The sequence below is a fragment of the Ammodytes marinus genome, assembly GCF_949987685.1.
Source record: "Ammodytes marinus genome assembly, chromosome: 23".
NCBI lineage: Eukaryota > Metazoa > Chordata > Actinopteri > Uranoscopiformes > Ammodytidae > Ammodytes > Ammodytes marinus.
This window is the reverse complement of record NC_137227.1, coordinates 5,140,659-5,162,542: the sequence shown is the minus strand read 5'-3', so window position 1 is coordinate 5,162,542 and position 21,884 is coordinate 5,140,659. Positions and strand designations below refer to the sequence as shown.

General features: G+C 39.9%; 2 protein-coding genes across 3 annotated transcripts; one reads left to right on the top strand and one right to left on the bottom strand.

The window, feature by feature from the left end:
* The first annotated feature begins 2,448 nt into the window (after positions 1-2,448).
* Positions 2,449-8,142, top strand: sox19b (SRY-box transcription factor 19b). Of its 2 annotated transcripts, XM_080052572.1 has the most exons (3): positions 2,449-3,490; positions 4,906-4,974; positions 6,080-8,142. In XM_080052572.1, exons 1-3 carry the CDS (start codon positions 2,826-2,828, stop codon positions 6,348-6,350), a joined length of 1,005 nt encoding a protein of 334 aa, XP_079908698.1. In that variant the 5' UTR covers positions 2,449-2,825; the 3' UTR covers positions 6,351-8,142. The 2 variants fall into 2 exon arrangements, with proteins under 2 accessions (XP_079908698.1, XP_079908699.1); XM_080052573.1 differs by lacking the exon at positions 4,906-4,974.
* A 9,150-nt stretch (positions 8,143-17,292) lies between these two features.
* Positions 17,293-20,926, bottom strand: mpdu1b (mannose-P-dolichol utilization defect 1b). Its single transcript, XM_080051917.1, has 7 exons — positions 20,791-20,926; positions 20,071-20,136; positions 19,440-19,572; positions 19,182-19,267; positions 18,502-18,620; positions 18,167-18,277; positions 17,293-17,884 (listed from the first exon to the last, which is right to left on the bottom strand). The coding sequence occupies exons 1-7, from the start codon at positions 20,918-20,920 to the stop codon at positions 17,759-17,761; spliced, it is 771 nt and encodes a 256-aa protein (XP_079908043.1). The 5' UTR covers positions 20,921-20,926; the 3' UTR covers positions 17,293-17,758.
* Between the last annotated feature and the right edge of the window lie 958 nt (positions 20,927-21,884).

Below are 21,884 nucleotides of genomic sequence, written 5' to 3'. Positions count from 1 at the left end.
TTGACCTTCAGCTATTTTATTTGATCTATCATATCTATTTCAAAGTTGTAGTAACCTTTTGATCGCCAACAACTCAAAGTGGGCATTGTCCTCGGCCCCAAAACCTGAGGGTTCATGTTGGAATACAATTTTGATACTTTGATTTACAAAAAAAAAAAAAGGAAATATTCACCACAAGGGGGGCTACATTGTTACCAAAGTTTGAAGATGTGGGGGAGGAGAGGGGTGTTGTGTCAAAATGTAGCCTATTTCCAAAATTCTAAATTGGTTGGTTTCATGGCAAACATATAATAAAAGACATCTGTGATTGAAAGACCACACTGTACTTGATTGATAAGGTGCACTAGAAGTTTCAGGGGAGGGGGGGGGGGGGTGTGTGTTAACATTTTCAGAGCCTGCAGTTAATTCACAAAACATATTTACTCTACATATACATTCTAAGTATTGAATAATTATATGATGATTAATCGAAACAAAATAATTTTAAAGGTGCTGTAAACGGAATGGTTCTTTTAGCTAACTTCCTGTCAGTGTGTGCAGTTAGCGGTCCCCTCCCTCGTCCCTACATCACCACATTAATGCACTGCGGTCTTCAAGCAGCGAGTTATCGAGCATCATCTCAGATCCAAAAGTGTGATAAAACATGATAAAAACCATCAAAACAGACATTGGGAAGGATTTTTACCTGCTCCGCCATTGTAGGCGCATAAACATTCACCCATCCGTCGCTCTGCGGGTGCACCGGCAGTGAGACGGGTGCCGGTTTGTAGCGTTCTCTCTTCTGATTAGATACCACTTTCGGGATCCTTGAAAAATGTAATTTGCCGATTACTGACTGAGAGATAGGGGGTATGAAACGTGCACACTATATAAGTGATAACTGTATGAATATAGAGATTTGACACGTATATTAACCTAAATATATCGCTCACTTCACCTTTAAGACACTTGGAACCAAACATAAGACTTAACATTTTTTGTAAACAAATCTACGGGCCCTGCCACTGTAAACAACAACAGTGAAACAGTAACTTTTCAGCTAGCTTTCTGACTTCAAACAATGTTCCAGGGATCCCGTTTTCCTATGAGGAAAGTTTGATTATTCAGTTTTCAGAATATACATTAGAAAATGTTTACTTTTGTGACACACCCAAAGTGACATAGTGCACCTTTAAACACAAGGGGATATAAAGTAGCTGATATACAGTACAGAATGGAGTGGAGGATTTGTGCACAAAAACGGTGTTTGATAATGATGATGATAATAAAGCTACAATATAAAGACATCATATGCTGGAAGTTTAACTTAAGGGCCATTCCACCAAATGGGTGACATTTGTATGTTGCATGTCTTCCAAATTAAACTTCAGATTTTTTATTTTTTCAAAGCTGAATCTCATAACACATATATTTAACCATTCAAAACATATATTGGTCAATCTCAGGAAATTGTATTGAATTTTTAACTAGGTTTATGATATATATAACACAGGACTGAAAGAAACAGGACTGAGTTTTTTAACAAAAAACAACAATGTCGTTTTGAGTGAAAAAAACGACAGTGTCGTTTTGAGTGAAAAAAACAACTCTTCTGTCAGAAGAGCTACAGTGCTCATATTCCAGTTTAGCCAGGGCTTTTTGTAATGTTGCAAGGATTTTAGAGCGTTAAATGTGTTAGGGTAACAGGACTGAGTGTAAACCTGGGGACACGACTACAATGTGTATTATAACTCAAATATTATGGATTTCTGATGATAACATTTGCATTGAAGCATATTGAACATAGAATCACACAGCAGCGCAAAAATATTAAGATTTCTGAAAGATTTATTTCATTATAGAGTGGGAACAGGTTAAAAATGCTATTTTTCAGTGTAAACTCTAGTTTTTATCAGTGTTATAAAATACACATTTTAAATTCACAACCAGGTCAATGTGGAAGAGGCATGTTATAATAACATACATTAATGTATATTATAATTAATTTTCATGCAAATGTATAGCTTTGAATGCTTGGGGACAGAAATGTCACCCATTTGGTGGAATGGCCCTTAAAATGTGTGTTATCTTCACTGTTTCCTTTTCTTTTTTACCCCCATGCCTGTGGTTAAGTAGCCTACACTATCGTGCTCACTGTCAATGGGGGGAAAAAAGCATTTGCCATAATGGAAACGATTTGAAAAGTTGTACGGTTCATTCAAGGACTTGATAATTATTATGTTTTTTACACATCCCCTAATAATTGATTATGAAGATAGACTGCTTGTTCCTGGAATAGGGCATTCCTCTCTCCCCCTCTCTGACATCAACAAGTGTCTCGCGCACAGCCGGAGCCTTTTCAGTTGCAAATGCACGCGCACAGACGGAAGCCTTTCGCGCTCCCATTGGTCCACACGCTGGCTTGACTGCACGAGAACAGCACAACTTTACAAGTGAACGGGCAGATGAGTTCAGTGCGTGAGCTGGCCTGATGACAACAAGTGTTTTTCACAGCACTGACTGGAGGCAGCTGCTGAACTTTTGAAATCTTCAGTGTTTTTCAGTGTCAAAGAAGTATAGTCTAATGAGTAGCCTGCCACGAGCAGACATAGGCCTATCATTTAAGAACACTTGAAAGAAAAAGAAACTGGTTCTCTCTGTCCCGGGTGTGTCGTGAGTAATTAGCTAATTTGGATCACCCGGTGTTCCCGGTTAAACCTGTAGGCGAAGGAAACCTGGCCGCAAGTTGCCAGGTGAACGGCGACAAAAGGTTGTGCTTCAGCTATACTGTAACTTCACTTTAACTTTCTGTTCTAAGCAACTTATCTGTCAAACCGAACGTCATCATGTACAGCATGATGGAACACGAGCTGAAGCCCGGCGGACAGCCCGCTTCTCACCAGACCCACCAGGGAATGTCACCGATCACCGGCAACATGTCCGGGAACATGGGCAGCAATGGGAACTCTCACCCCAACTCCAAGACGGCCTGCGTGCCCCCCGGAGTCGACCCTATGGATAAAGTCAAGCGGCCCATGAACGCGTTTATGGTCTGGTCCCGGGGCCAGAGGCGCAAGATGGCCCAGGAGAACCCCAAGATGCACAACTCCGAGATCAGCAAGCGACTCGGAGCCGAGTGGAAGCTGCTGACTGACGCGGAGAAGCGGCCCTTCATAGACGAGGCCAAGCGTCTGCGCGCCGTGCACATGAAGGATTACCCCGACTACAAGTACAAGCCCCGCCGCAAGACCAAGCCCCTGCTCAAGAAGGACACCCAGGTGGGCAAGTACCCGCTGTCAGCCGGAAACCTGCTGGCGGCCGCGGCGCAGGGCCAGGGTGGCAGCCCCAGGATGGAGAGCTACGGTTGGGGTCCCGCCGGGGGGTATGCCGGCATGCAGGGCGAGGCGCTCGGCTACTCGCAGCAGCTGCACCGGTACGATCTGTCAGCCCTCCAGTATCCACCTGCCATGACGGCAGCGCAGACCTACATGAACGGAGCCAACTCGTACAGGTGAGATCAAGATCCAAAAAGGCTTAAAGTAGTCTGTGTGCTGTGAAATGTTGATATGGCAAACTACGTATAACTGTGTTCAAAATATAAAATGTAATAAAATCAAAAATACAATAGAAGTTTTAACAGAATATAAACACACAGGATAGGTGTATTAGGCCTATTAAAGTTACTGCAAGTAGCCTATTTACATATGCACAAGTTGTTGAAATGAGGAATATTATAAATAGATCAAATTGAAACTAGATAAACAGGAATCAGGTGATGACTGTTCTAGACCAGTTGTGTTGTGCAATAAGGCCAGGACTAAAGTCATAAAAGAGCTGTCTCTATTTTGAAACTACTGTAAGGTTCTCCCAATGTTTTAATGACGTATATAGGGCTATAGGCCTAATTCAATTAGCAAAATAACATCCACCTGTTTTTAAAACATTTGCCCTCCTTCTTGGGTAACCTAGACTGTCATTTGCTATAAAAGGGGCGGTGAAAATAAAAGCCTTATTTTTTTTTGATGTCTTAAATGGATAAGGATAAAATCCCCTTTTATTAATTGTGAGTTCTTTTGTCGATTTTCATTAAAGCACCTTAATTGTGCCATAGGCTGGGGCTTGTAGTATATTTATATATTCGAGCTTATGTTTAATATTTTTATATAATATGACAGAAAGTGCATTAGGTCAATTAGATACGTATGGTACCCCTGCCCCACAGAAAGCCACCAAACAAGCTCTCCAACTTGCTCTTGTTGTTTGGATCCACCCTCTCCCTCCACCTGCCTCAATTCAAACACTATCACCATTTTGTATTTACTCAGGTTTCACTGAATGTACCACTACTCAAGGTACTGAACCAACAACCAAATAGTCTATAAGGACACACCTGTTGATTAGAATAAAATAAAATTACGTGAGCGCTTTTTTAAAAAGTGACAATCAGTGGAGGGAAAGAGGGTGTCCCCCACTTTATTTGGGTAGAAGTGTTGATGAAGTACATTCAGTCCCATTGAGTCACTGAGGGAAACAACAGGCTTCAGTCTGTTGCCTACTTGTTATGCGTGTGACTCTCGGCTCTGGGCTGGGTCCTGCCTGGAATGTTGATCAGTATGACTTGAAGGCAAGGCAGGCTCTGTGTGTGGTCCTCTTCTCTCTCCCTACCCACAATCCCCTATTCCTGCTAAACCATTGTCCCCAAGTTACACTTCTGGGTCTTTGCCTCCTGGACTCATGCCCCCCCTTCCCCCCCCCCCAAAAAAAACCCAACAAAGACGGAACACTTTTGATAAATGTTGTGTTGTGAGGATGGATGATGTTGAATTATGTCGAGGTATCTGATCATTTGGTCTTATTGTGACAGATGGCTTTACTGCAATGTTAACATTTTAGTTCACTTTCTTGTTCTTGCATTTTTCCCTCCAGCAGGGGAATCACTGAAAGCTTCCCCGAAAGATGTTTTGATGCGCGTTATCAGTCGCTTTTAGGTGTTAGGTAAATGGCAATTATTATTTTCAAATATTTTCCAAATATTCAGTTGTGCTTTCATATAAAGCTAGCACTGTCTAGGGGGCCTATGGTATAACCTTGTGGCACACATTGGGTTGTATGTCGTCTGCTGCCTTTAAGAGCACATCTCCTTGACTTCTAGGTGCACTGCTCTCTCTCTCTCTCTCTCTCTCTCTCTCTCTCTCACTCTCAACCCCCCCCTCAGTCTTAAAGTTAAATCCCATTCTCCCGAATGCTACGTCAACATGGAGGATTTTGTCTTTTGCTTAAAATTTCTCAATCTGTTCCTTCTTATTTCCATTCCCCCCAATTATGTCGTGTTGTGTAGATTCAGCTCTCCATATTTGTTACTTGGAGCATACTTCAAATAGAATTATACATCCATTTTTAAGTGTCTGTATGAAGTGGTGGTACAACAGGGTCGTCACATAATTGATTATTATTTTGTCACACTATGATGCTAAAGGGTTGCACACATTGGTTTTAGAGTAACAGGTGCATGTATGGTCTGATTGACGGTGTGTTTCTCCTATTATCTACATGTATTTGTTAATATTAAAGGTGCAGTTTGTAGGATTTATTGGCATTTTTCAGAAAGGACTAGATATGGAATATCAAATTCGCAAGTGTGTTTTTAATTAGTGTATACTCGCTTAAAAAGTTTTTATTTCCTTTTTTAGAATGAGTCATTTATATTTACATGTCAACCTACATGTAGGCAGCCATGTTGAACCGCCATGTTTCCACAGTAGCACAGAATGGACAAATTTAGCGGCCATATGCATTTTTATTGTGGAAGTGCTGGGAAATGCACCTGTTGGAAGACAAAGAATAACTTTTAGGCCTATATTGTGGAAAGACAGTGGTGCATTATTCCATCTTTTAGTAACTAGGACTTCTTGTCCTTGAAGGCCACCGTAGATACTGTCATTTTTCGAAATGGAGGGGTTACCAAAGGATCGTCCCAATCTAGAATCTTCACCACTTGGTGCCACTAAATATTCCGAAATAACACACTGCACCTTTTTTTTATTAAAAAGATTTTTTTTGAAAATGTGTTCGGTATCTAACTTGTACCTTCTCCCTCCAGCCCGATGTCCTACGGCAGCAGTCACTCCCAGCAGCACAGCCCTGTCTCCATGTCCATGGTCAAAGCTGAGCCGGTGTCCCACTCCCACTCTCCCCCTGCGGGCACGCCCAACCACCACCGGGGGCCTTTGCAGGGCGACCTCAGAGACATGATCAGCATGTACATACCTGGACCGGGAGGGGACGGCAGTGACCCCGCGTCTGCACAGAGGGGTTACACCAGTGTCCAGCAGCACTACCTCAGCGGGACCGTCCCACTCACACACATCTAGAGGACTGACAGCATTGGGAATCAGAGGAGGGGGGGGCAGGGTGAACTGAAAGTAGGGACGACCAGAAATGTGTCCCGATTCAGATGTGGGGAAACTTCAGAGTGGTGAAACAAAGAGAAACAAAATATGAAGATGGGGGAAAAAAACACTATTTCCCAGCATTCAGTAGTCTTCACTGTCCTCCAGAAGTGCCTGCAATTACAGACACACAGGTGTAATTGAAGCGCTGTGTTTCTACCTCTTTGGTGTCACATCAGTTCAGATAAATGGCACACACACACACGCGCCAGCAAAAATGTACAAGAGTGAGACTCCTGCCAGCCCAACAACACCCTCCAGCAGACTTCTCTCAGCAGTGAAGACATCTGTTTATTGTGTACATATTAGGAAATGTTTTTTTCTTTTTCTTTTTTATATTTTCTTTTAGAACTTATCCATAAAACGTTTTTAAAGGGACTTCTTAAACACTTGTTACACTGCACTCGTGACATTTCCACCCAGTTGGTGTTCAATCCAAACCCAGTGATCGTCCACAGAGAACAGTCACAGCCGTCTAGAACTGCAGCACAGAGACCAATCGATGTATCGCAGTCTCTGGTGACAGACAAATCACTTGAGCTGAAGGGCTGTGGTTGCTAAAGTGCCTAAAAAAGTGGGAAAACAACGGAAAAGCACAACTTTCAAATGAACTTTAGTGCCTTGCGTTTGGTTCAATTCTGTTGTGTTTTTATATGTCTAACTGATGGAATCCTGTTGAATGACATCGACGAAACACCTGTTGGACAATCAGCACCGTATCCACAGGCAATGGAAGAGAATACACCAGCGTCTATATGATGTGATGTGTTGCTTATAGAATCAGGCTGCTTCCCAGTCCAGTCTCAGTCACAGCTGATCACTGAATCTACAGTTTGAGAATAGGTGTGACACTGTTATATGCTGCCTGTATAAGTTGTGTTCTTTTTTTTCTCTCCTTATTTTTGTTGCTATAATTAGCTTTTTAGATTTGACCTTTTTTGATGATCATCTTCGGATGTGTTCACCTGTCAGCATCCTGAGTCGCTTTCTGTATTCATTGTCATTTTTCTGCTCTAGGCAACACTTATATTGTTTTTAGGGTTTTCATAAAGTGAATGGATTTTAATATGAAATGTCAGATGGGATGTGTATTTTTTTTTTTTCCACGTAGCAGATTAAGACTCTTTACACAAAGTTCACTATACAATGCCATCCAGGCATGATTCTTCCAATGACCAGTCCATTATGTTTTTAACCACCAAGAAAGAGTGTGTCAAAGTAACAATTAATAACAACCTGAGTCTTTTAATTCTAGTGCTCCAAAATGAACAGTACTGTCATTTGGCTATGTCCCTATGTCTAGCCTGCTATTACTCGTGCTGCTATGTACCTAAAGGAGATTGTTCAACTCACGAAAAAACTGAACAATCTACCAAATTTAAGACGGATCATTACTTTGAAGCATTCCTTTTACTAACTAAAGTTGCACTGGAAACTGATATCTGACCTATCTGAGGAAAAGGGGATCAGTTCCATTAAAGTAATGTGTGAATGTTTACATTGCTAGTATTGTAAAAACCTAACTTTTATACTGACATGTATCTCTATTTTTAGAATGAATTCTCTTATGTAAATGCTGCTGTGTACTAGTTACTGTGTCGAGCATTCATGTAAATAATGTAAACAATTGTAGGCTCTTATACTAAGAGTCTTGATCCTTTTTTGATCTTTGTTATGGCATTCATGACGATATTAATAAAAAGTACAAATCCTTTTTTTCATCAATGATGTCATGTTAATTGTTTTCTGCATGCTGTTAAGTTCAAATCATTAGGAATGCTGGGTACTTTAATGCATTAAAATACCACAACTCTGCTACACAATTTACTACACTTTTCCCATGTTCACTGGACAAGGAGGTCCTATAGTACTAGCTTTTCACAAGTCATATCATGTGGGTCTCATCAGCCGATGGAGAGAGTAATATAAATGTTCAGTTTTTGTTGGCACAGCCAGAGAGGTGTCAACTCGGTGTATGTTTACAGGGGGGGGGGGGCGCAGAATATTAATACAACTCTCAATACACATGCAATGCAGTCCGGTACAACACCCGCACTAACTACAACCCCTAGATTTATTTTTTCAAATAGCCCTAGGCATACTTTATGGATGAGCTACTTTTCAGTAAAGCCTAATTTGCAGGCTTTACTGATTTCTAAATGCATTTTCCCTACCTTCCTTGTGATCATTGCATTCATTTCCATATATTAAAATCAGTATGCAAACTTAACACTGGCTCCAAATGTTTAAATAATAAAAGTATACATACATTATGCAATTGCTTTTGTTAACATTTGATTTATGGTTCATGGTTCATTGTTGAATGTGTTCTAACTTTTAAAAGAGAATAATGCAACATTTGTTCTACAACAAAACTCAAGTTTTCTGCTCAGAGATGTCCATATCACACAAAAATAAATGGAAACTTCTAACTTAAAACAGTATGAAAACTACATTCATAAATCTAAAACTGGATACTTATCAAAAAGTGTGAACTTTAAAGGTTCACTTTGCAGAGGGGGATTATTTTTTTTATAATTGCAAGTTACTTCACCAAACATTTTCTCTACACATAGTTCTTACTATTGATTCATTCTGTCATGATAAATCAAAACAAAGTTATGAGGAGGAACCTGGAACCAAACGTAAGACAAATACAAAAGTAGCCTAATCAAAACTGTGGGCCCTGCTCCTCCTAAACAACAACCGTGAAACAGAAAACTTTAAAGTAGCTTTTTTAACTTCCAAAACTGTTCCAGGAATCCCATTTTCCTGTAATGGAAGTTTATGTATTCAGTATTGAAAACATACCGTAGAAAAGGTTCACTTCTCTGACACACCCAAAGTTACAAAGTGCGCCTTTAATGTAGGCCTTAATCATGCATATGCTCTCAAGTAAATGAAATTAAGCTACTACTTGTGGTCCTTTAAGTAGGCTGTGTATTTTATCCAGATAATTTGGATATAGTAGGCCTATAAGTTCAATAATTAAATAGTTCCTTTCTCCCAATTGAATCGGTGACTCATTTGTGCCTCTTCTCAAGGTAAACTGGAAAAGCTGGTTATCGCACACGACTGTTTCTCAGCTGTTGCTTCAAAAGATGACCTCATTCATCTAAATTATAAGTGGCATATTAGTAATCAACAGCGACCTTTTATTTTCACTCTCACAGCCTCTTCACAGGCGGAACGGTCAGCGGCGCAGAATGAGAAACATGGATGTGTCCTATGGGAAGATTGTGATGGGCCCGTTTGAATGGTGGTGGGCGGTAGTCTAAAGTGCCTGGAATGATTTAAAGCTCGAATTATTTACTTTCTTATCTTTACCCTCTTAAAAATTCACTTTCCCTGTTCCCCATCCCCCCCTCCCTTTCACCCCCCGTCTCTCCACAGTGAAAGCGGGTGGATGGCCCGTTCGTAATTGGCCGTGTCGGAGGCGCATTGTCCAAAGCTTTTCAGGCCGCAGGTGCATATAGTAAAGCCAGAGTCTCCGCTCCTCCCCCGGGTGTCTTTGTTCAACTCTCCCCGCTTCCCCCCACTCCCCCGCCGGGCAGAAAATTAGGGGGCTGCTTTCTGGGGCTTCGTCCTCGGGCTTAACCCTTTCACCGACCGCCGTCTTTCTCATGGAAATGCGAGAGAACCCCGCACCGGCTAATCGTTCACTGAGGGGAGGGGGTGGAAGAGGAGAGAGAGGGAAGGGGGGGGGGGGATCACCATGAGGAAGAGAATGGACAACAGATGCAGGGGGGCGCTGGCAAAAGCCAATAGTTACTCAAACTATCTGAATGTGATTACTTTTCATAGGTGGTGGTGATAATAGTACATTTTAGTTGGTTAATTATGACACTTGTCTATTGGGCCCTTTTAGTAGCTTAGGCTATTTGGGGTTCCCCATTTCATGTGTCCTGCATTGACTGCCAATAAGTGTATCATGACATTTCTCAATTGATGAACCAAACTAAACTAAACCTGGGTTGCAATGTTCAATTGTGTATTGAGAGATGTGTAGTAAAATCATAGTGTAACTATATTTAATTAAATCTAACTGGACCATCTGTTGTCTACAGGAACCTTCTCAGGAACTTCCTGAGCCTTTTCAAGGACCCTCATTAAAACCTTTGGAACTCTGGCAATGATAAATGGAACCATGAGAACATAACTCCAAACGTTATTTTTCTCTTTAAACTTATTCAAACTTTTTCATAAAAATAAAAAAACAATTTCTAAAGTAAAGCTCAGAAAAGAACCCAGGATGGACACAATTCATTTGATCATGCCGATGTGAGGCATAACAAGTTATGAAAGTGTCTTTTGACATCTTTGGGTTATCAAAGTATACATTTAGTTATAGCTTGGTTCTAACAGTTATATATGTGGGTAGTTTTGGCAGTGGGCCATGAGCGGATGGGGATGGGGTAGGGAGAGAAATGGGTGGAGAAGAGGGTGGAGGGAGTGTCAATTGAAGGATTTTCTGGTCCAATACATCCCATCACTTAGCAACAAGCAGCGAGGCTTCAACAAGTGGTTGCCATGGTTCTGCCGGAGTGACTTAAGTCCTTACAAAGAGCTGTGGTCAGCCTCTGTGTGTGTGTGTGTGTGTGTGTGTGTGTGTGTGTGTGTGTGTGTGTGTGTGTGTGTGTGTGTGTGTGTGTGTGTGAGAATCAGGTGGTTACCAACAGAGTTCTTTTTTGAAGTGCTAACTTTTTTTTAAAACCTTGGTGACACACAATCTAGTCATAATAACCTCCATGATTTTTTTTTTGCAGCTATATTGGATTGAAGTCCCAGCTGCAAAGTTAATTTATGCTCACTAACTGGCAGGTCAACCTCACATTCACTGGGCCGCCGTTGTCTCTTTTCTTCAATGAACATTCCGACAAGTAAGAGGAGGAATTAGGAATGATTTCAACACAAAAAGATAGGAATGAGTTCCAGCGACACTGGAAACCACCACTTCAAAAGCCGTCATGGAAACACAGAAAGCAGAGTACCTGCAAACAGCCGCGCAGACACAGCATAAATCAAAAGTTGAATTGAAAAAGGTAATATCAACCAAAGCTTGTTTTGATTCCATAAGGTTTTATACTAGTTATGATGAATACAACCCAAACCTTTATGAAAAGTCCCCCATGTGTGCATCATCTAGAAGGACAATGGCATGATTGTGAATTAAATGGCTAACTATTGTTGTGGGGGATTATTCAGGACAAATTGATAATGTTTAAGCAAATGTTTCTTGTTTGTCTATCAGCCTCTGAATTGAATAATTATCATGAATAATAATGTCACACACCAGAGAACAATTATTAGGACTATACTCAACAAAAAAGATCCGACATTAGTTTTGGAATATTTGATTTTCAAGCTAGCTGTCAGGATTGTAACTGTTACAACATGTGTTGTTTTGGTAGTTTAGAGTGGAAAAAGCAAGTGGTTCAGTTTACCCCATTGATGTTTTTGGTCTGTCTCAGTTTACCCTGAAGCTGGGGTAAAGTGAGACACATGACAACTTTTTTTGAAACAATCATATTTTCACTGCCGTTCATCCTCAATAAATTCTGATAACGTACATTGCTGGGAAACATCCTGCATTAATGGAAAATGTGTACATTTGACTGATAAATCCTTTTAGCTCGCTAAGAGCAGAGCAAATGTAAAAAGTGTCTCACATTACCCCGTTCTCCCCTATATAGATTTTTTTTATAAATAATGAATACGTACTGAATAACTGATACATTTAACTAACCATTAATAGTGTTAACTAAGTATTAACTAACTGTTTTAGGAAGATGAGGTGTAGCTTATCTGCTGCTGAGAAGCAGTGACAGTACAGGGCTTGGCGTAATGCTGATCCTGAGAAAAGGGCTGCATATTTACAGAATCACATGGAGACATGGCAGGAGAACAAGCAGCGAGGAAAGGTGAAGGCAGTGAAATATTTAAGTGAGAGGGAGAAGAGAAGGAAACAAGCATATTGGAGAAAAGCCCAACGTCAGACCAAGAAAAGAAAGTGATAGAGAGACAGTTTACTCCACCCCAGAGTCCTGAAGTTAATCCACAGCCTCAGATGTCAAGGTAGAATTTATTTTCACAGAAAATAGGTTTATCATTAAATTATGAAATTATGTTGAAAAAACTAAAGTAACAGCTTGTCATCCTTTTTCTGTTCGATGAATATGAGGTTTAGAACTCATGATCCATAAAGTAATGCTTTGTTTATCATTTTAGATAGAAGAAAGTCAAGAGAAGGGAGTCAAACTGATCCAGGCTCTTAAGGAATCACTGAATCAACAGAAAAGACAAACTGAAAAATACAGGAAAAGACTAACAAGAAATTCAGAGTCACCCAGATCAAAAACCGGCCGCCTCTTCGGAAGGGACCCTGTGTCTCTTTAGTCTGTTTTTTCTGTATATTTCTATGAAATTGAACTCATCAGCTTAATCACATAATATAATTAAATTTTCCATCAAAATAAAACTTTTTTATCCAAAAGAAAGTTTCTCTTTCTCTCCTATCCTGTCAACCGTGTTACTGCAGTCAACTGTGTTACTTGGTCGGTCAACTGTGTTACATGTGGTTTTTATGTAAAAAATCTGGTAAATGTTGGCTGGGCTGTTAACAATTTGATCTGGGATACTTTTAGAGAGGGTTCTTTTACATAAGGATGTTGTATACCTCTTAATTTAGTCTAATATGGATAAATGTTGAAAGAATGGTCATATTTGATAGTAGCCTCCCACAAATCTTCATTATCTAGCTCAATATTCATATTTTCAAATCAGTTAGACAGACAACCTCAAACCCCTTGGTGAATAGACTCAAAAACTTTCATACACGTTTTATCAAATGTGTAGTGGTTCATTAATGTTTTTTATGACACATGTTTGTCCGTAACACAGCTGTTTTCAATGTTGTTATTTACAGCAGGAGGGCCCACAGTTTGTTTATATATATTCTAGACTAACGTTCGGTTCCGAGTCCGACGCCTCAAAATAATGTTGTTTTGATTCATGGTGATATATTCAATGCTAAGAATTACATGTAGAGAGAATGATGTTTTGTTGACTAACTGCAGGCTCTGCTCATAACTATGAAACTGCATAGTGCACCTTTAACATGTAATTTGACCGACGTTTAAAAAAAAATTCAATGTCACGTCAACCACGCATTTATACACATGAACAAAAGAGGTCTGTGGATCAGAATTTAAAACAAACTCCTCAGAGCTCCAAAAAAAATCTCTCTTTTAGTGTGTACTCCTTGCAGCATATTAAATGTTATTGTTGTGGTGTTGGAGGAAAAATACCTTCATCTTATAGCGTGTTCAACACAAAGACACTACAAAGTACAGTTAGATTCAAGGACATATTAGGGACTTAGTAAATGAACATTATTTGCCAACAACTATAACTCCTCATGTAAAGATTTATAAGCCTACTACAAATAGGTTTTAGTGGGTTCTAAAACCATTTAATAAATAATGAACATACATGAACATGCACACACACACACACACACACACACACACACACACACACACACACACACACACACACACACACACACACACACACACACAGTGATTTTGTCAACAAGCATTCTCAAGAATCTCTGAATCAACCTTTAATGTGCACACCTATTACCTCCGGAGGCGCTCGGCTGAACAAACAGTGCATCTTGCTGGCATGCAGGTGACTAGGTGGGTGGCTGCTGTTTTGGCAGCTTGCCACTTCAGTTGTAACGAAAACGAGATCTCCACTTATGAGTCAGCATCATCCTGTGCAGCTGGTGGCATGCAATACCAGGGTGGGACTGAGAGAGCGCGCACACACACACACACACACACACACACGCACGCACGCACGCACGCACGCACACACACACACACACACACACACACACACACACACACACATATACACACGCACAGACACGCACACAGCTAGATAGACTGGTTCTAAAAGTGCGATAAGGATTATTGTTTTGTCTGAAAACCATAAAGGCACATCCTCCATACAGCAGGGCGGATATGTGCAAACACCTATCTATTATACTTAAAGGTGCACTATGTAACTCTGGGTGTGTCAGAGAAGTGAACATTTTCCAAGGTATATTCTCATAACTAAATAAACAAACTTTCCTCATGGGAAAATGTGATCCTTGGAACACTGTTTGAAGTTAGAAAGCTTCCTGAAAAGAAAGTTATTTTTTCAATGTTGTTGTTTACAGCTGCAGGGCCCACACTTTTATTGACAAACCTATTATAGTCTTGCACAGGTGTCTGAACATATTTTATTTTTCATTTGTGATGATAGAATTATTCAATAATAAGAATTACATGTAGAGTAAATATGTTTTGTAAAATAACTGAAGGCTCTGCATAGTGCACCTTTAAAGGTGCTGTAAGCGGAATGGTTCTTTTAGCTAACTTCCTGTCAGTTACTGCAGTTAGCAGTCCCCTCGCTCGTCCCTACGTCACCACATTAATGCACTGCGGTCTTCAAGCAGCGAGTTATCTAGCATCACCTCAGATTCATAAAAAAACCCATCAAAACAGACATTGGGAAGGATTTTTACCTGCTGCGCCATTGTAGGCGCATAAAAATTCACCCATCTGTCGCTCTGGCGCGCACCGGCAGTGAGACCATGAGTGAGACGGGTTTCGGTTTGTAGCGTTCTCTCTTGTGATTGGATATACTTTTCGGGATCCTCCAATAAGTTTATTTGACGATTACATGCAGAGCAGCTGACTGAGATCGGCTTTATGAAACGTGCACATTATGTAAGTGATCACTGTATGAATAAAGCGCGATTTAACACTACATTAACATAAATAAATCGCTTACTTCACCTTTAAGTGCAACAATGCTAAAAGGAGACATTTAGATACTATCAATATTGCTATTATTGAGTGTGATTTAGGGGCAGTTTATTTAACTCAGTTCATATATTCTCACTAGCTTTGGAGGTATTGCTTTTAGTCAGATAATCAGCTACTGTATTTCAGGCATTTGATTAAAAACCTTGTTGAGAAAGAGATTACAAATTTGAAGGGTTGTTGTAGGGTGGAATACTGAACCACTCTTCATATATGGGAGATTCCTTCCTCACAACAGACCACCATGACGGCTGTCAGCACATCCAGGCCTACTGCTACTTACAGAGGGACATGTTTGCTAAGCCACGAAAGACTGACAGACAGGTAACTCTAATGAGGCGAGAACTGTGTTGTGTGTGTATGTGAGTATGTGTGTGCGTGCGTGTGTGCAGAGGGTGGGGAGAGGCTCGCCCTGAGGTGAAGTGAAGGTGGACATGTGGGAGGAGTGAATGGCTAAAGGAGTGGAGAAGCCTATTTTAGTCTGTTTGTGTACCTAAAGTTTTAAACACATGTGCCATAGTTAGGCAGCTTTCATGGGAAACCCCACAGACCTAGACTAAAAGCGTAAAGAGGAAGGTCTAGATAGAATAAGTGCAAAAAAAACATTGCTTAACAAATGTAAAGCCGTTTCTACAATAACAGGGTGATTTATGACTTTAATCAGCTATAGTTAAAATACCAAAACTACAACCTCCAGAACAGCTTTAATGCTCCTTGTTATAGATTACCCAAGGGTGTGAATCTCTAATGGAAGGATTAACAGCATTCTTCAAAGATATTTCTCCTTGTTTTGGCCTCTAGTTTCACAGCACAAGGGTCAATAACACTGCAATGGTGTTGTGGTCTCAATGGCCAGGCTGCCTGTGTGTGTGTGTGCGTGGGTGTGTGTTAAGAATATTCTGCCTAATCAGAGTGATTTGATCTGAAGCCCTTAGCCCCTCCCAAGGGGCCCAACCCCTAGGATGGGAACCACTGGACTGTATATAAGGTTGTTAAAATTAGCTCCACCTCGACCAACACAAACAGTAAAAGGACACTTGCATGTTAAAGGTTGAGTCAGTGATTCTGGAGAACGCTTGGTTTCTAAATTCCTTTCTGGTGAACATTTCCTTACGATCAGCTGTTTGCGAGATGGAAAAAAAAATCTTGGAGTTAATACACAGCCTAAACTCTGTAAACTAGAATGTAAACAAAGAGGGCCCACCACAGCTAGCCCTATGCCCGTTTAGAGAGCCTTTAGACTGTATACTATTAACACTGGATTTTTAAGCACACACACAGTATGAACCGGTAACAGATAGTGAGGAGATATTCACATATTTTGACAAAAGGTGTTTTGACAACAAGTGATCTCCAAAATGGCTGACTCCACCTTTAATGCATCAGCAATAAATGTATTCATATGAAATAATAACAGGTGACATTTTACTGCAGTAGGATCTACTTGTATTACTTCTCCCAGCCCTGTGGGACTGTGGCTATACCATCCAGTTGCAGTGGAGGAGGCTGCACTTTCAGGACTGCAGGGCGAGGACAGCAGTTCCAGTGGTAGTTCTTTCACAACAGCGCCACCTACTGAATTGGATGATAAATAACCTGTAGTCCTAGTGAACTGCAAGCCAATGTTTTGACTGCAGAAGTGCCCCTAAAAAAGCAGTGTTCCATCTAAACACTTAGTTTGAAAGGTTTATTCCACCGAAAACTCAGAGTAATTTTATAGTCAAAAAATCCTAGGTAAACATGGCAAGCATCAGCAGTCTTTAACATATTAACTTCTATTTGTATTTAAATTATACAAAACACTTAACACTACACCTGCCAAGTACAGCATCACTAGACCCTTAGTCTTGTTTAAACCTGCTGGTGAAACAGTTGCCAGATTAGCTGGAATTTAAAGCACTTCTCACAATATATGCTTAAAATGTATTAGTCACCCTGTTAAGTCACCACATACAGACCATAGAATAAGTCTTACAATTGTAGGAGACAGGGTGGAATTCTTTTTAATACAATAATAAATCTATTTTTTTTTTTACATACAGCAAAAGGTCCAAACCATTCACAGAAAATAAACGTATTGATTAGAGAAAGTTGGTCAAAAGGCCCTGGCTGAGAAATTTCCAACAGGTAAGTGCACAAACCGTTTTCCAAATATTTAACACAACAGCGCAAACACAGCCTGACTGTCATGATAAAAACTGGATCCAGAGGAATGTCATAATTGTACAGCATGGTGAGAGCCAACAACAGCCACCTAAATCAGATAACTCTCAATTGGAGAAAAAAACAGTGGGTCAACAGAAAAGTACAATTTTCACATGTTGGTCTAGCAGATTCAATGTCCCAAACTTCCCCAGTTGGCTATGTACATGCATTTCAGCTTGTTCCACTTTTACGGACACCTCTTCCAGAGTGTGTAAAGTTGGATAGGGAGAGAAAATGTATTGTTGTCTACTCTATTTTCTTCTTCTTGCCTTCAGGAGTGTTGTTCCAGTAGTAGAGAACCTGCAGAGCAATGATGCCATTACAGGAGGAGGAGATGACGTAGGTGAGGGCCATCAATGTGTCCCCGGTTTCCTGGAAGAACACAAACAAACAGTGTTAATTATATATGGCAACGGTTTTAGATGAAGTCTAGAAGGAAATGCTGATACGTTTTTGTCACATTTTGAGTAATTTTCATCTGTTACAGTTTTAGTCAAGTCAACTAAAGATTTAATTCAACATATTTCTCCCTTTAAACTAATTTAATAAGGGATTTTTTTTTTATTGTATCCACTTCATTAGATTCCAGTCAAATGTGAAAGCAGTCAGGACCCCTACGTTGCCAGCAGGAGACAGACAAACACAGGGTCTTACCTGTAACGAGGTGAAGATGCGGGCCAGGGATCCAGCGAAGAGTAGGAAGACAGAGATAGCAGACAGCTGGCCAGTGTGCCCGTTACGGAAGTTAGAGGCTGCCTGGATCAGCTAAGACAAATACACACACATACTGTCACTTTCTCTTCATTTGTGTGTTGGGGCACTTCTTTATGGTAATTGTTTTGTTTTCTTAATCGTTTTAGTATAAATGTTTAATTTATCATTACAAAAGTCTCAACAGTTATGAACACAGCAATAAACTGAACAATATACCAATTAGTTACTGCCCTGAAAAATTATATTCTATTATTATATGTATTGTTTGCACCTACCCTGCCGATGATGATGGCTGGCATGTTAGAGGCCTGCATGGTGGTTACCACTGACATGGGAGTGACAGGAGACAGCACGAGAGCCACCAGGCAAAAATATACAACAATAAAAAGGAGACCTGGAAGAGAAACAACAAACACTGATGGTTATCTGAGGGCCAATGTCACACCAATAAAAAACATTAATTTTAGACTGAATCCAGTTTTTGTTCAATTATATTTTCTATATAAAAATTCACACTTAGTAGTAGCCGTTTAAGATAAAGCGGCCCGACATGTTTGGTGTGTCAAGTTTAAGGTGGAGTCAGCAATTCTATGGAGAAGGCTTGTTGTCAAAATCACTTTTCAGTGTTAATACACAGCCTAGGCTCTGTAAACTGGTATGTAAAACAAGGGGAAGATAACAAGGAGGGGCCACTGTAGCTGGCAACATGCCCATTTTCACAGGTAGCGGATCGAGAGGAGACATTATATGATTTTTGACAAAAAGCATTTTCCAGAATCGCTGACTACACCTTTACGTTACTACACCACAACTCTTCTGTGACAAAATAAGAAGGGGTCGGATTATTGATATCAGTGTTCAGTCTTTGAAAATGAAGTTGTAATTCTGACCATGATTAACTAATTAATGAAAGGCACTATATAAATAAATACATGTATGAAGGCCTTATTACTACCTCTGCTGGTCTTTCCTCCGTAGTGCTGGATGAGGTAACCAATGGCGACTGTTTGCAGCATGAGGAACAAAGCTTCGCCCCAGGCACTGAGGAAACATTTCAGCGCGTTACTTCATTTATTACTCAACATATGAAACCAAAATGGAAGAAACAGTGCATTTAGACAGGGACAACAAACAGTCAAATTGTACCAGTCAAGAGTGCTCTGTCTGTGTATATTATTATGACTTCATAGGGTTGATTTGAATATGGCCGCACCTGAAAGGGAAGTTGTTGGCGATACTGTAGGCCATTGTTCCCGTGATGGCCAGCAGTTCCAAGAGCACAGAGTTGAAGCTCAGCCCCTCAGCACTCTTTGCCCCCATCAGCTTTAAGATCTGGGGCAGCTTCACTGTTAATATAAAAAAAAACATTAAAAAAAATGAAAGAAAATAATACAAAACCAGCATTTTTTTTTCCAGCAGACTTTGGCTGTCATTAATACGATTCAATAGTTACACTAGTCAAGTTTTTGTCTTAGAGTCCAAACACCCGTTTTCGTAAAGTTTTTCTTCTTTTAAATAAAAATTGAAAATCACACTAGCTTGAATGTCGAAACATTATTAGCAAGAATTGGGCTTTCAACGTGATTAGTAGAGCTTATGAGATTAGTGTTGCTACGGTTTCAATACCTTAGCATTGGAACCAAAACAATAGACGTTTAAAAACATATTTTGTGAAATTTGAACTTAATTTCAATATATTTTTTTAGTATAAGTTGTCAGATATTTGCTATACAGTGGTGTACCTGAACAAGAACTTAAGCGGAAATAAAAAAAATTGCAGAATACATAGATTAACATTTATTATGAAAATGTCCAAATGAAGACAGAGTAGAGAGAAGCATTACCCATCACTGATCCAAGGATGATGCCGATCCCCAGGCCTTTGCTCAGTACCACCTTTAGACATGGCACTGGAAGAAAGCAGATACGAATATAGGGATGAGATGGCCAGTCATAGATAGATAGATAGATAGATAGATAGACACACACACACACACACACACACACACACACACACACACACACACACACACACACACACACACACACACACACACACACACACACACACACACACACACACACACACACACACACACACTCTGTATTTAGTAATTATATTGTGTGGCAGTCACTAATGTGTATGAACTACATGGTGTTATTCTGTCTGTGTGATATATTTTTTACTCTGTATTTTAATTTTCATGGAATAACCCAACAATTACTCTTTTTTTGTATATTTTTGAAGTATAACCAACATGTATTAAACCCCAATCGATCATTCTGGATTCAATTTCACCCATTGAAGGTGTTATGAAGGTAATTTGAAGGAGGTTGCTGCTGCATTCATTGCTCTCCAATAAGGCAACCATTGAAAATCATTGAAACTACATTATTAAACAGAGCGCCATTAAGTCCAAGCTATCTCCTATATCTCTTCTGATCTTTGAAATAATTTGTATTATTGAACATTCAAATCAATGCTACTTGTTTATTATCATCATGACGTGTCCTTTACAATTCAAGTACAACTTCTGTTTTTTCTACTCAAACGCGTCACTTACCGTCCAAAAAGTTGAAATTGAGGAAGAACTCGTCGTAACATGATTCTGGCATAAAATAATTCAACAGAAAGCTTTTAAAAAGAGCATTATAATACGAGCCTTCTTCAACCAAAACACTTTCCTCCTCCATTGTGGACGTTGTGACCGGATGTTACGTCGCCGTTGAGCGTGCAACACATAAAGCGACCCACCAGCCACCATTACTACCAAATAAATGTTCCGCTGGTTCTTCTTTTTTGCGGAGATCTCGTTATGCCGTCACAACGAAATCATTTATTAAAATGTCCTTTCCTCTCGTCACTTGTAATACTGTACTATGATGACAAACTATCGAGATCACAAGGTAGCCTAATTATTTCGTTGTCTCGTGAAAACGAGTTTTATGTCGAGAAAACTTGATAATCAACCTTTTAGGCCATCATAAAGTCTATCTGCTTTTGATTATTATTTTGTGATCTTGAATAAAAAAATATTGTCTTATCGTGATAATGTATTCAGAGTTATATTTGGCAGTTGACATTCAAATAATTAGTGTGGACTGTGAATCCTATTTTATCATACCTAGGAAAACAAATACAAAATAATCTTGTTTGAAAAAAATTGCTTGCCTGAGATGTTGAGATAATATTTGGTAAGCATTATTGTTGAGCTCTGTCTCCGAAAACGTTTTAAATTCAAATGCATTTTAATCCTTGTTTGGTTTTCTATCAAATCGACCCTTTTTGCCTCATAGTTTCTCGTCACGCTCCATCTCAATGTATTCCACTGTTTGGTATCTCCCACAGCTGTAGCCTACTACTACTGTACCTGCACTATTGCTAATGTAAATCATATGCTGTTCAATCCTGAGTGTCTTGATCAGATTCTTTATATAATTATTTATTTCTTCTCTCCTGTTTCTCCAACTTTCCTTTGTATAGGCCTACCTGGACTCTCTTCTTCCCATTCCCAATATAAAGGGCTAATTCATGAATTGAGCACAGGGCTATGGCACAGGGTTAATAGTTTATTTCATTCATTCATAGATTTATAGGATGCCTGTCCCGGCTAACTAGCTCTTTGGCGCTCTCTTCTGGTAGAGGCGTCTTACTGCC